The sequence below is a fragment of the Chrysemys picta genome, chromosome 4 (assembly GCF_011386835.1).
Source record: "Chrysemys picta bellii isolate R12L10 chromosome 4, ASM1138683v2, whole genome shotgun sequence".
Taxonomy (NCBI): domain Eukaryota; kingdom Metazoa; phylum Chordata; order Testudines; family Emydidae; genus Chrysemys; species Chrysemys picta.
The window spans coordinates 2,274,337-2,288,892 of NC_088794.1; the positions used below are offsets into that span (position 1 = coordinate 2,274,337).

General features: G+C 57.1%; 1 protein-coding gene across 1 annotated transcript in view; it reads right to left on the reverse strand.

Annotated features, from left to right (window-relative positions):
* Positions 1–3,017: 3,017 nt before the first annotated feature.
* Positions 3,018–14,556, reverse strand: part of LOC135982784 (serine/threonine-protein kinase NLK2-like) — a 24,227-nt gene continuing 12,688 nt past the window's right edge. The window contains 7 exon segments of the mRNA XM_065590970.1: positions 3,018–3,578; positions 3,929–4,189; positions 12,787–12,912; positions 12,915–12,938; positions 13,689–13,771; positions 13,935–14,031; positions 14,208–14,422. Of these exon segments, the coding sequence (XP_065447042.1) occupies positions 3,322–3,578; positions 3,929–4,189; positions 12,787–12,912; positions 12,915–12,938; positions 13,689–13,771; positions 13,935–14,031; positions 14,208–14,422 (1,063 nt within the window). The 3' untranslated portion in view covers positions 3,018–3,321.

The following is a 14,556-nucleotide window of genomic DNA, read 5'->3' on the forward strand; positions in this document are numbered from 1 at the left end:
CCACTCTCCGCTGGCTCTGGGTCCCAAGTCCAGGGCAACCTTCTGAGCACCTGGCCCCTTGCTCCAGGGCCCCACCACAGATGTCCTCAATCACCCCTCGTCTCCTCCTCGTCTTGTGTTTTCGGCGTCTCTGGCCGCCAAGCACCGCGCACCGCAGCTAATTCAACAATTCGAATCCGTCTCCTTTCCGGGTACTTACAAAGAATGGCGCTGTCGCTTTTCGTTTCAAGAGGGTCCCGTTTTCCTGACGCTCTCACTAGGTATCGCAGCGAAAAGTCGAACCCTTGAACACCTCTATGGTTTCCATAGCAATACCCCCTTGGGGCGGTTCCTGGGCCTATCTCATGGAACCTTTTCCCCTCGATTTCCTGCCATTCCTCCATGAGCTCCTTCTTAATTTGCTTCAAACTCCACTTGAAGGGATCTCTCCGAATCAACGTGCTCGTGGCTGACAGCTGCCGGCTCCTTGTTCGCTGCCCCCCAGGCCCCGGGATGCCGGCTGTTCATATCATTCCCCAGCGGTGCCCGTTAGCTGACAGCAATGTTCATTAAGCAGATCGTCCCTGGTACCAGGAGAGCCTCGAGCGCGTTCCTCTGACTTACGTGAGGCACTCGGAGCTTTTGCCTCGAACATCAACAACTTCATTCCCAGCATTCGGCGTGTATCAGTTCAGTGTCTGTCGTTCATGCTGAGCCGGGAGGAGCGGGAGAGACGCGGAGGGCAGGACTTCTGGCTGCAGCCTCCTACACAGGGCCGGCGGCGGCCGCTTCCCCCACCAGCCGGTTAGCTGCTTTCCCTGCCACAGCCCTCCCCGGGGCTGGCTCGAAACCAGGGTGACCATATTTCAACACTGAAAAAAGAGGACGCTCCACGGGAGCCCTGGCCCTGCCCCAACTCCGCCCCTTCGTGGACTACAGCCCACTTCTTCGGATGCATATAGAATGGAACATATATTGAGGAGATATATATACACACATACAGAGAGCATAAACAGGTGGGAGTTGTCTTACCACCTCTGAGAGGCCAATTAAGTAAGAGAAAAAAAACTTTTGAAGTGATAATCAAGCTAGCTCAGTACAGACAGTTTGATAATAAGTGTGAGAATACTTACAAGGGGAGATAGATTCAATGTCTGTAATGGCTCAGCCATTCCCAGTCCTTATTCAATCCTTTGTTGATTGTGTCTAGTTTGCATATCAATTCCAGCTCAGCAGTCTCTCGTTGGAGTCTGTTTTTGAAGTTTTTCTGTTGTAATATAGCCACCCGCAGGTCTGTCATTGAATGACCAGACAGGTTAAAGTGTTCTCCCACTGGTTTTTGAGTATTTTGAGTCCTGATGTCAGATTTGTGTCCATTAATTCTTTTGCGTAGAGACTGTCCGGTTTGGCCAATGTACATGGCAGAGGGGCATTGCTGGCACATGATGGCATATATCACATTGGTAGATGTGCAGGTGAACGAGCCCCTGATGGTATGGCTGATGTGATTAGGTCCTATGATGATGTCACTTGAATAGATATGTGGACAGAGTTGGCATCGGGCTTTGTTACAAGGATAGGTTCCTGGGTTAGTGGTTTTGTTCAGTGATGTGTGGTTGCTGGTGAGTATTTGCTTTAGGTTGGGGGGTTGTCTAAACTAAAACCTCTCCAGCGCATCATCAGAGATCTACAACCTATCCTGAAAGATGATCCTTTACTCTCACAGATCTTGGGAGACAGACCTGTCCTCGCTTACAGACAACCCTATTGTGATCATCTGGTCTGACACCCCCGGGATGACACAGGCCAGAGAACGGCCCCCAGATAATTCCCAGCCTGTTGTTAAATATTCCCCATGTAGCGATAGATCGGGCTCAAGTCATCCCTTAACCCTCTTCAAGGTAACTAGACAGACTCCAGAAGCGCAGTCTCTCTAACGCTGTTGGGTTTTAGATTTTAAATGGGCCTCCTACAACAGCTGCCCGAACCCGCCGCGGCAGACAGCTTCTCCGGGGCAGGGAAGTTTTGTCGGAAGAAATATCTGGGCCACCCTGAAAACGGACCTGACGAAATCCATCCATCCCCTGTCGGCCAGACCCTCGCTCTGGCCTGTGCCCCCCGCCAGTAACAAACTGCATGAACAATTAATGGCTAATGACCTAATTAATAAACAGCAGCAAGTGTAACCAGCAGCGGTGGGTGAAGAAAATGAGCGAGACCCCCAGCAATCGAGGCCTGGGGGGGCCCCAGCTGCGCCCCACCTTGACCTGCTTCCCCCCCCCCCCCGCGCGGAGATTCAGTGGGGCTCGAAGCAGTGGATGAGCCTTTCCTGGGGAGCCCAGGACATGCAGCGAGAGCGCCTGGTCTCAGCTCCTCACCCCAGTGAGTTCTTGGGGCCTGGTTCAGCTCCACCCAGCCCCGTATCCTGGCTCGCAGGGGGGCAGGGAGGGGGCTCAGACCCCCCCTCCCCGATCCTGGCATGCCCATGGGTACCTCAGGCCCTGTTCTCTGCCTCTTCCTACTGGCCTGTCCTTCCCCTCCATCTCCCTACCCCCCCGCCACTTAATGTGCCTGAACCCCCTTTCCCCAGTGCCCCTCCCAGCAAGTGTGCCCCCCCCAGAATAAACTAAACAAAAAGACCCCCTGCCCAAGACAGATTTTAGCACCTCGAGCTGGATCCATGGGTTCTCCGGCTGGCTGGGGGCAGGGGTGTGTGTGGGGCAAGATGGGTGGTTGGAGGGGTGGGGAATGGGGAAGGAGGGCAGGGATCAGGGTGTGGGAGGGGGGATGGAGGGGATGGGTGGTTGGAGGAGATTAGGGGGCATAGGGATGGGGAGATGTGGGGGTGGGGGGAGGGGGGTGGGCAGTGCAGCGAGCCCTGCACTCACACCCACCAGCTGGCCCAGCTCTGCCATTTGCCCCCCTCCTGGCTCCCCATGTGCCCCCAGTCCAACCCCCCCCCCCCATCCAGACACCAGCCAGCTGTTTCCATTGGCTTTTATTAGAAAACTCTGGGTCAGACAATTTCACGGGCTCCCCTCAATCCCCCTCCCCTCGCTGCCCCCCGGCCCGGTCTCCCCATTAACCTGCGGTGCCCCCCTCTCCCCCAGCACAGTCACCCAGCAAACGGGGCAAGCAAGCAATAACTCTGACAGACATCCCACACACACACACACACACACACACACACACACTCTCCTGTTCGCCTGGGCATGCTGCACCCTCTGGTGGCAGAAGTGGGATACTGCACACAGACAACCGCCTCTGTGCACACAGCTGCCCTCTGGTGCCAGCGGTGGGATACGGTGGGGCGTAAAGTGCATTGGCGCAGCACGGCAGGTGTCACCGCAGGGCCCATGCCAGAGCCAGGGTCCAAGTCAGGAAGGCCGGCAGGGGGCCCGGCAGAGCCCCACTGCAGAGACACTGGCCACCTCCAGGCTCCCCGCTTCTTCCCCGGGGCCCTGGGGCCGGCGATGCAGTGGGGGAGCCCTGGCAGTACATCCAGTCCTGGGGGGCTGACCTGGGGTACCCACTCTCGGCCTCCACGCTGCCCCCCAGAAACCGCCAGTACTGGGTGCCCTTGAAAAAGTAGGTGCTTCCTGCAGAGGAGAGAGCGAGAGAGAGATGAGAAACGGGGCACTCACTGCAGGGGTCACTTCAGACGGGTGGCACCGCAGTACCACTCTGTGCCACAAGAGGGAGCTTGACACCAGGCTGCCCAGCTCGGTGTTAGCAAAGGAGGCCCGCCTGAGCAGCAGCGTTAGCCTGGGGAACTGCCTGCCACTGGGAAAACTGCCGCTGATGCATTGTTAGCCTAGGGGACTCCCGCCCACACTGGGAATGCTTCCGGAGAAACTCTGCTAGCCTGGGGAACTCCTTGCCACTTGAAACGCTGGTGGAGGAGCACTGTTAACCTGGGGAACTCCCCACCACTGGGAATGCCACCTACCATCGTTCCAGCTGATGATGTCATCCAGCCCAGGGGGCACCCCCTTCCAGAGGGTCAACGGTCTGGGGTACCCAGGCTCCACGTTTCCAGCTCGGTCATCGAAGCGCCAGTAGTGGGAGCTCTCGAAGAGGTAGGTCTTGCCGTTGTGCCCCCAGACGAAGGCCGCCTCCACTGTGACCCCCTGGGGCAGCCCCAGGTCGGTGATGGGGCGGGGAGACCCTGGATCCACCCGGGTATCAGTGAAGACCCAGAAATGCTGCCCTGTGGAGAGGGTGGAGAGTCAGTATGGAGGGCGGCGGAGTGGGGGGCAGGCTGGGGAGTCACGTTGGGGGGTTATTGGATGCAGAGGGGCATGCTGGGGGTGGTTATGGGGTGCAGTGGTATGTAGGGCAGGCTGGGAGTAGGAGGCAGGCTGGGGTGGTTATGGGGTGCAGTGTTCTGTGGGACAAGCTGGGGTTTTTTTGGGAGATCAGGCTGTGGGGGGTCTGACACTATCTCAAAACCGCACCCCGGGAACCCCCCTATGCATCACTGTGATGGGGGTTGTACAAAGCCTGCCTTGTGAAGATGGTTTTAAAAGCCTTGATCTGTTGAACACAAACTCCCTGTTGGATGGTGTGAGCTGTCACTGGATGGGGAGTTAGGAAGTTTTGCTCCATGTGTGTTTGACTGAAATACGTTGTGAGGTTGGGACCCCCACAACCAGACTTTCAGGAGCGACAAGAGAGCAGCTGTCTCTGGCCGGATGGGTGGTGACGGCCCCTCAAGGAGAATCGGCTCTTCGGGGACTCCTTGGAGAGGTCATGGAGCCAACAGGGCTGCTCCGCCCCGAGTCCAGCCAGGAACTTTCTAGCAGCTGGAAGAAAGTATAAAGGAGGGACGGAGGGATCATCACTTGGCCTCTCTCCTTCCCCATCTCAACACCTGGAAGCTGGGCTGGAGGACACCGACTTTGAACTGGGGAGACTGGTCCCAGGCGGGAAGGGAATCCAGCCGACGTACTGCCTGGACCATTCTTTAGGGTCAGAGACAGCTTGGTTCAGATCCTGTTTAGGCTGTGGAATTTGGACGTGCGCCTGCGACTTCTCATCACTTAGAAACTCGTCTTCCTGTCGTTAATGAACCTGTTTGATGTTTTACCTAGAACAGTGGGTTTTGGTTGAGGTGCTCGGGGGAATCTCAGCTCCGGTTACAAAGGCCGGTGCGTGTCCACTTTCCTCTGATGAACTAATTAACGAGCTTGCACTGTCCAGGGGAGTCTGGAGCAGTGTCGGACGGTATATTTCTGGGGTGCAAGGCTGAGGGGTTTGGCTGGTGCCGCTCCCGGGAGCATTCATGCAATGCAGCTGGGCGTGGGGCTCCACATGCTGACGGCTGAGTGATCGCAACGCCTGGAGGGGTTTGCTGCGTGTCACTGGCATTGCATTGTGAGAGACGGCCCAGGCTGGAGAGTTCAGGGGCCACGGCTGTCCCACAGCCCCGGGCTGCACCCCGGGGGTCCCAGTGGCGCAGCGAGTGGGGTGAAACGCACAGCTTGTCGTACCGAGCGAGATTTGCGCTTCCTACACTGGTGTGGAGATTTTAAGTGAGGTTTAAGTGCGGTGGCTGAGAGGCCGGTCGCTGGTTTCGGGCCCGGGAAGGAGGAACAGAGAAAGCAGAAAGCCGAGCGAGACGGGTGCAGTTCCCGGTGCAGCGCTGCACAAACCGCCTCGAGGAGAAGGAACCGAGCGCGCCGTGGAGCGCAGCAGCTGGAGGTGGGGGTTACCAGCGAGCTCAGAGAGGGAAGCAGAAAGGCCAAAGGGGAAGCCGCACACAGAGCTGGACCGAGGGGCCTGGGAACAAGCCGAGGGGTTGGCCCATCAGAGGGAGCAGCACTTCACCGGGCAATAGGGCCGGGGTGGCAGGTTTGTAGCATTTTTGGTGCTCAGAACCAGGGCCGGCTCCAGGCACCAGCTTAACAAGCAGGTGCTTGGGGCGGCCACTCCGGAGAGGGGCGGCACGTCCAGCTATTCAGCGGAGGGTCCCTCACTCCCGCTCGGAGCGAAGGACCTCCCGCCGAATTGCCGCCAAAGTACCGCAGATCGCAATCGCGGCTTTGGGGGGGGGGGGGGGGCTGCTTGGGGCGGCAAAAACCCTGGAGCCGGCCCTGCTCAGAACGGGTCCAAGTCCCGCCACCCCCATCCCCCACACCTGCCTAAGGCTCTGGGAGGGGGTTGGGTGCTGGCTCTGGGCTGGGACAGAGGTTTGGGATGTGGGAGGGGGGGTGCAGGAGAGGGTTTGGGTGCTGCATGTGGGCTCTGGGAGGGAATTTGGGTGCTGGGGTCAGGCTCTGAGGGGGCTCTGGGCTGGGACGGGGTTGGGGTGTAGGAGGGAGTGCAGGGGGGGGTTGGGGTGCAGGGTGTGGGAGGGGGTTGGGATGGGGTTGGGGTGTAGGAGGGGGTGCAAGAGGGGGTTGGGGTGCAGGAGGGGTTTGTGGTGCTGGGTGCAGGCTCTGGGCTGGGACAGAGGGTTGGGGTGCAGGAGGGGGTGTGGGAGGGGGTTTGGGTGCTGCATGTGGGCTCTGGGAGGGAGTTTGGGTGCAGGAGGGGTGCGGGTTCTGGGCTGGGCTGGGGTTGGGGTGTAGGAGGGGGTGCAGGAAGGGATTTGGGGTGCAGGAGGGGGTGCGGGGTGTGAGGCTGCCCCGGGGCTGGGTCGGGGGGGCCAGAGATGAGGACTCCCCCAGCCCTCTCCCCACCGGCAGCAGCATGCTCCAGGGAAGGGGGTCCCCCATCCCAGCCGCCCCCTGGAAGTCGTCTGTCGGGTGGGGGAGGGGCTGCCTTGCACCTCTGCCGGGGCAGCAGCCGCAGGGCCGGCTTAAGGAAAATGGCGCCCTGGGCGAACTTGTATTTTGACACCTTTGAGTTGAAGTCGGTGGGTGCTGGGGGGGGGGGGGGGGCTGTAGTGAAAACTCCAGGGTTTTTGATGTGTGGATAACTTAGAAATTAGCTGTTGTTGAGTTCACTATACACACAAATCCATAGATATTTCCGTCCGTAACCATTACATTACTCACAGCTCGGGAAAGCAAGAAAAATGCTGCTTGAGAACTTGTTAGAGTCAAAATTCAGTGAGAGAAACTTCGGAGCTGGGCTGGTTACACGTGGACAGGGAACGAAGAGTGAAATCAACAAGTCCCTGCGGGTTTTCGGATCGTTATTTTGTAGCTCTTGACATGTGGTGGTGACACGTAGTGGTTTGTGCTGGTTTGTTGGGGCCATGTTGGTACCGGGATACGAGAGCCACACGGTGGGGGAGGTAATATCGTTAATTGGACCCACGTTGGTTGGCGAAAGAGACAAGCTTTCGAATTCCCCGAGCTCTTCTCCGGTCTGCGGAGCTCCAAAGGGCTTGTCTCGTTCACCAACCAAAGCTGGTCCAAACAGAGATATTACCTCCCACACCTTGTCTCTCTGTTTGTGTCTTCACAGCCGTGAACGCTTTGAATCTCAACTTTACCGTCATTAAAAACTGATCTGACCCCCCCCCCCCAATAATTTCCCACCACTGTGAAAATTAAAAATGATAAAAAGACAAAGAAGCTTCGAAATAAACTCACACTAGGAGCAGGAACCCCAGTGACTCCAGGGGCTGAATGAGGTTTGCAGGATACGGGATTACGATGGGAGTCAAGAAAAGAGTTTCCTTATTCCTGATCTTGCTGCAGTATCGAAATGGACACAGCACTGTGCCCCACAGCTTAGCCAAGGCGCTGCCCCAAGGGGAAGAGAAGGGGGTGGCCCTGGACTTGTAGCCGGCAGCGGTCAGCAAGGGAGCTGCAGGGGGCAGCCGCCCGGGGCAGGCAGGGACGCATGGGGGAGGAGATGCTCGGTGGAGAAGGCGCGCGGATGTAGCAGGCGGAGCCGGGGGAGAGACCCGGCCCCGAACATTGGTGGAACCGGGCCCTGGGGGCCCTGAATTTGCTGGAGCCCGGGCACCACGGGCCCATATAACTCGCCGCCCCTCAATAGAGCTGCAAGCCGAAGATGCTGAAGAAAGAGAGAGAGAGAGAGAGAGAGAGAGACGTCCATTGGACTTGCTAGAAAAGCAGGACCAGACCCTTCCCGCCCCACAGATTCCCTCCTCTCCAAACATCCATCCCTGGGAACCGTCGTGTCCCGCAGACAAGGAGACAGATGATGGCACCGAATATTTTACTGCTTTTGAGAGGCTGTGTGTGATGAGACCTTAGAGACTCACGGATTTCTCTGGGCATAAGCTTTCGTGGGTAAAACCCCACTTCTTCAGATGCCATGTGTGTGATGCAGGAGAGGCCCCGCCCGCATTGCAAAGTTAACCGGCAACGCTCTGAACAGAGTCCATGAAATGCCGGCTCAGGCTGCGTCCCATCACTGTAAATCCAAAGACACGGTTTTCAAGTGATTTCAGATTCCACCTGACACGTAGCAGGCGAAGTTTAGAAATCCGAAGAAGAGGCCGGGATGGGGACAGGGTGCAAACCGGGTGAACGAGCCAATGGGAAAATGAGTGAGGGGAAAAGGGGTTGAACGTTTTGATCTGCATTTCCCGAGCGTATGTAAAGATGATGTGACGCGGTGTCTATGGGACAAAAATGTGCAGCCTCTGGAAGAGACGGCATCTCTCGCCGCCGCCTTTCGGCGGACCCGGCGTCTATGCGAGTAAAGCACAGAGAGGGACTGAAAGCCGGTGGGAAGCAGGGGGTGATCTCACACCCCAGTGTTCAGAGAAAGATGGCTCTGATCGGCATATGGCATAACTGAGATACAGTCGATGCAAGATGGCTCATGCGAGAGATCATTGGAGAGGTTCTGATTTACGGAATGTGATTATCTAATTTGTATGCACGTATCATTCCGGTAGCTGGAGTTAGGGATATCGACTGTGTAACAATTACAACTGTGAGTGTACCTGGGGGGGCGCCCACCAGACCATCAGCCGCAAGGGGCCATTTAAGGAGGACACGAGAGCTCTGGAGACACTAATCTCCCACCTTAGTGAGGTGCTTCCTGGGATGTTGCTTTGACACTGCAAGGTCAGGTGATAACGTCACCTGAGGCAAAATACCCCCTTGCACACGGCTGGTGCTTTCCCCCTGGGATCAAACAAAGGATTCCAGCCTTAGGAAAATCCTTTTTAAGGGCTGGGGAGGGAGTTGATCGGGACTCTCCTCCATGACCTACCCAAGAAGAGGGACTGCTGAAAGGACCTGGAGGGACAAGGGAACGAACCTGAGGGGAAAGGCAGGGGTGAGTCCAGATGGAGACAGGGGGCCAGGCTGTAAGAAGAACTAACTGGAACTCTGAGCGACAGCAACTCTGCATCCCGCCTAATTCAACATTTAGCCTGAGGAGTTACGTTTTGTAACCTGTTTCTTTAGTGAATCGAGCTTCGTTTGCATGTTTTGTTTTACGTGCTCAGTGATCCGCTTTGTTCTGTTTGCTGTCCCTTGTAATCACTTAAAATCTGCCTCTTATAGTTAATAAACTTGTTTTGTTTATTATTAAACCCAGTTTGTGCCATTTGTAACGGGGGCGGGGAGAAGCAGTGCACATCTCTCTTCACATTGAGGGAGAGGGTGAATTTTTATGAGCTTGCACTGTGCAGATTTGTCTATACAGCGCCAGACAGTATTATTTGGGGTTTATTCCCCAAAAGGGGTGTGCACGTGAGTGCTGGGGGAATCCTCTCACACAGAGCCGACTTCAGTCTGTGTCTGCAGCGGGGTGTGGCCCTACGTGTGTGGGCTGCAAGAGGCCAGAGAGCCTAATTCAGCAAAACGGGGAGGGAACCCAGGCTGGTGGAGCAGGAGGGGCTCAGTGAAACCCCAGTACATCAGGTGGCATCCCGGAAGGGGGGTCCAACCCGTCCCAGAAGGGGGGGTCCAACCCGTCCCAGAAGGGGGGGTCCACTTTACCCCTGGGAAGAAAGAGGGTGTCTGGGAGGCTGGGCACACACCTCCCCAAAGCCATTCCTCTCACCCCCATCCCAAATCTCCTGTGGAAAGAGAAGAGCCCAGAAGGTGCTATCAGCGTAATTCCACTGAGCATCTGAGACGAAACGCCCTGGGCTAGGAGGAAGCCGGCAGTGTTAACGTCACTGCCCCTCGGGCGCCTGTCCCTCATCAGACGGGTTTGGGGGATTAGGCTCTGCAGAACCAAACCCGGAGCCCATCAAGGTGGTCAGGGTGAGTGGCAGGGGATATGGGAAGATACGGGTGCAGAGATGTCTGTGGCGAAGCCGAGTGTAATTCAGGAAGGCGGCATGCAGCCGGGATGGACGCAGAGTTCTCGTTAGGAGGAGGTGGCAGGATTCTTGTGCCTTCGGCCAAAACGCACATGGGAACTGGTGGGCTGGAAAGGGAATTAAAGGTGGGAGTGGTGACGATATCCCCATTGGTAATGATTTCCTCCCCTCGCTCAGGCTGTTAAGGTGTCTGCCCACAGCAAGAAGGAGCGTTCTGCTGGGACCCGCAGGGAAAGGGGGTTAGGATAGAGATAGGCAGACCTGCCTGCAAAGGCCTAGACTTTAAGAATGTAAGTCTCTGTTTGTCGTTTAGCTAGTCAGAGATAGAAAAGAGAGAATCGGTGTCAGGGCCGTCTCACCCTGGGACAGGCCGAGGCCTTTGGCTAAGAGCAGAGGAAGCTGAGAAGTGAACGGTTACATTTGTACATTTCAAACTCGTGACACGGTGCTCTTGGGCTGTTAGGAACACAATCCTATCCTGATATTCCCGTCCCCTTTAGAGAAAGGGAAGAGCCTAAAAGATGTAAAAGAAAACTTAGTTTAATAGCATGTTGTTTGGCAGGAATTTACTTATTAATAGCTGGAATATTTGCCTGTGCATAACCCTGCCGATGAGAGACAGCGTCGCAGGGGGTTAGCCAACACGCAAAGTCCCCTGACATCCCCCGCGGCCCCACGGCGATGAGCGGATGGAGGACCCCGCTGAAGGGAAAAAGCCCAGGAATGGAGCCAATGCTGAGGCTCGCGGAGGAGTTCAGAGACACGATGGGTATTGAGCAAACCCCACTGTCTAAACAGATCTGACCAAGATACTAGCAAAGACTGAGCTGTGATAAAGAGTTTGGTTAACACAGATCTATCTAGAGATGTTCTCTACCCACCCAGGGAAGACACACACACTAGCTTGTGAGATCACCGGAGAGGAGCCACGAAGTGTTAACAGACTTTGCAAGGGCACCTGTGGGTAACACCACAATGTTTAGCGACGCTTGGGAGTTGTATGGTCAAAACCTAAAGTGGACCTTGAGCCCACAGCCTCCGCATTAGTCAGTGATTCACACCCCTGCAGAGGGCGGAGGTGTGATGGCGTACCTTAAAATAACACCCTGGGAACCAACCCCGTGTTCACCACTGTGAGGTGAGGGTGACGGGGGTTGTACAAAGCCTGCCTTGTAAGGGATGGTTTTAAAAGTCCTGATCTGCTGAACATGAACTCCCTGTTGGATGGTGTGAGCTGTCACTGGATGGGGAGTTAGGAAGTTTTGCTCCATGTGTGTGACTGAAATACGTTGTGAGGTTGGGACCCCCACAAGCAGACTTTCAGGAGCGACAAAGGAGCAGCTGTCTCTGGCCAGACGGGTGGTGACGGCCCCTCAAGGAGAATCGGCTCTTCGGGGACTCCTTGGGGAGGCCATGGACCCAACGGGGGCTGCTCAACCCCGAGTCCCAGCCAGGAGCTTTCTAGCAGCTGGAAGAAAGTATAAAGGAGGGACGGAGGGATCATCACTTGGCCTCTCTCCTTCCCCATCTCAAGACCTGGAAGCTGGGCTGGAAGACACAGACTTTGATCTGGGGAGACTGGTCCCAGGCGGGGAGGGAATCCAGCCGGTGTATTGACAACAGTGCCGCAGCGAGTGGGGTGAAACGCACAGCTTGTCGTACCGAGCGAGATTTGCACTTCCTACACCGGTGTGGAGATTTTAAGAGAGGCTTTAAGTGCGGTGGCTGGGAACAGCCGAGAGCCGGTTGGTTATTTTCCGGTTGCTGGTTTGGGGACCGGGAAGGAGGAACAGAAAAAGCAGAAAGCCGAGCGAGGGGGGGGGGGGCAGTTTCCAGTTTAGCATTGCACAAACTGCACCGAGGAGAAAGAACCCGAGCGCGCCGTGGAGCTGCGGTAGCTGGAGTTCGCGGTTTGCCAGCGCCTGCGACGTCTCATCAAACTCTTGTCTTCCTGTCGTGACTACACGTTTGCTCTGTATCTAGAGCAGTGGTTTCGGGTCGAAGCGCTCGGGGGAATCTCAGCTCGGGTTACAAAGGCTGGGCGTGTCCCCTCGCCTCTGATGAGGAGGGGAACTAAGCAAGTCGAGCTCAGTGTCGGGTGGAAGATTTCTGGGGTGCAAGGCTGGGAGCTGGGGGAATTGGCTGGTGCGTCTCTCGGTGTGATTCAGGAGCGGCTCTGGGAGCATTCACGCCATCTAGCCGGGCGTGGGGCTCCACAGGCTGGCGGCTGAGTGATCCCAGCGCCTGGAGGGGTTTGCTGCATGTCACTGGCATTGCATTGTGAGAGACAGCCCAGGCTGGAGAGTTAGCGGTACCCCGGTCCCAGGCTGCACCCTGGGAATCCCATCGGGGGGGGGGGGGGGGGGGGCTATGGGTGCTGTTATACAGGGCAGGCTGGGGGCTATGGGGTGCAGTGGAGCAGGCTGGGGGGGCTATAGGGGTCAGGCTAGGAGGGTTATGGGGTGCAGTGCTACATTGGGGGGCAGGCTGTGTGGTCATATGGGATTTTTGAAGGGTTTATGGGATACAGCGTTATGTGGGCCAGGCTGGAGATACAAGGAGGTCGAGGTGTAATGTGGGGGTCACCCCCCCCTCACCAATGAAGAAGATGATCTTGCTGTCATTACTCCGCTCATAGACGGCATCGATCGCCCCAAAATCCGGGGGGAGCCCCATCCAGAAGCGTTGCGTCTGCGCTGGCTCCAGGGAAACCAGGTTACGGCTGGCTGCATCCTCCAGAAATGCTTCTCTGTCAGGGAGGGGGGACCCAGACATTGGGGGGGGGCATAAATGACCTCCTCCCACTGCCCAAAGGGCTCAGAAAGCGGCGTTACCCTATGGAACTCCACGCTACATGAATTTGGACATTCAAGTGAACTTAGCCTGTGGGACACCCCTCCAGAGCAACCTCCCATTGCAGGCGGCATAGAGGGGCTATTATCCTGCCAAACTCTCCCCTCCCCAAGCCTCCTCCAAGAAACACCCCCCCTCCCCCTGGGGCTGTGGAGAAATTGCATTCATCTGCGGAACTTCCCCCCGCAGGAAATGTACAATGAGCTACAAAAATATTAACCACAAATTTGCAACGATTCTTTTCACTTCCTGCCACTGGATGTTGGACTATGACCAACATAAAAAAAACACACCTGTAACTCGCTGAAATCCCCACCACAGGAAATGTGCCCTAATTAGGTTGTGCTGCTAACCAAGAGACCAGTTTGACAGATGCCCAGAAAACAGTGGTGCCAGGGGGAATCCGAGCCATGCCAAACCATGCACTGTTAGCCAGTGGGACTCCCTGCCTCATGAAATCAGAGCGAGATTGCTACAAAAAGGTGTTGTTACCCAATGGGACTCCATGCTACATGGGATTATAATGACATTGAACCGACTCCCGTGATGCCCCTCTGAGAGGAGACCCCGGGGGGGGGGGGGGGTTAACCCACGGGACTCCCTGCCACATGAAATCAGGTTGTGGGGCAGGGGGGAAGCGACTCACTCTTGAAGAAGAAAACCTCCCCGCGGATGTTGGCGATGGCGTCAAAATGGGCCTGACAGCGATCGGGAGCCGGCGGGCGGGGCCTGCGGGGACAGACAGACAGACCAACACAAATGGGATGCGCTGGACGGCCCCGGCAGGCACGGGGGGGAAGGAGACTCAGTGCACTGGGGAGTGATGGGGCGAAGGAGGAAGGGGGCAGGCGGGAGGGGAGAAGGGACGTGTGGCCAGGGAGCCGATACTCACTGCTGGGTGGGTCTGTGGGGTGGTAGATTGGGGATGCGGGGCTGGGTGGGGATGGGCCGCGCCGGCGAATCCTCTCCCGGGCGAAGTCGTCTCCTCCCTGGAGGGGGCGAGAACGAGGGAGTGAACGAACGAAGGGGAAAGAATCAACGAGCCAATAACTGACGAACGAAGGAACGAGGCCTGGGAAGAAGGGATGGAAGCGGGAAGGAACGAGAGAAGGGGAAAGGATCAGTGGAGGAAGAGAGGAGGACGGGGAGGAGGGGAACTGCTCACCGTACAGGGTCTGGATGCCCAGGGCGTCGTCGGGGGGCAGCTGGTAGAGGTGGGGCAGCCCCACAGGGCCCTGGTAATAGGGCATCATGATGGACTCCTTGGTGGAGGAGTGGGCCAGGCCCAGGGCGTGACCGAACTCGTGAACCGCCACGGCGAAGAGATCGGTGCCGGCACCTGGGGGGAGGGGGTGGGAGGATGACAGTGAAAGAGAGACACTACGCCCGCCCCTCCCCGGTACTACCCGCCCCACAGCGCCCCCCACTGCCTCCACGCTGCTCCCTGCCCCACAGCGCCCCCTGCTGCTCCCCACGTCGCTACCCCCCCAAAAGTCCCCTGCTGCCCCCCATTC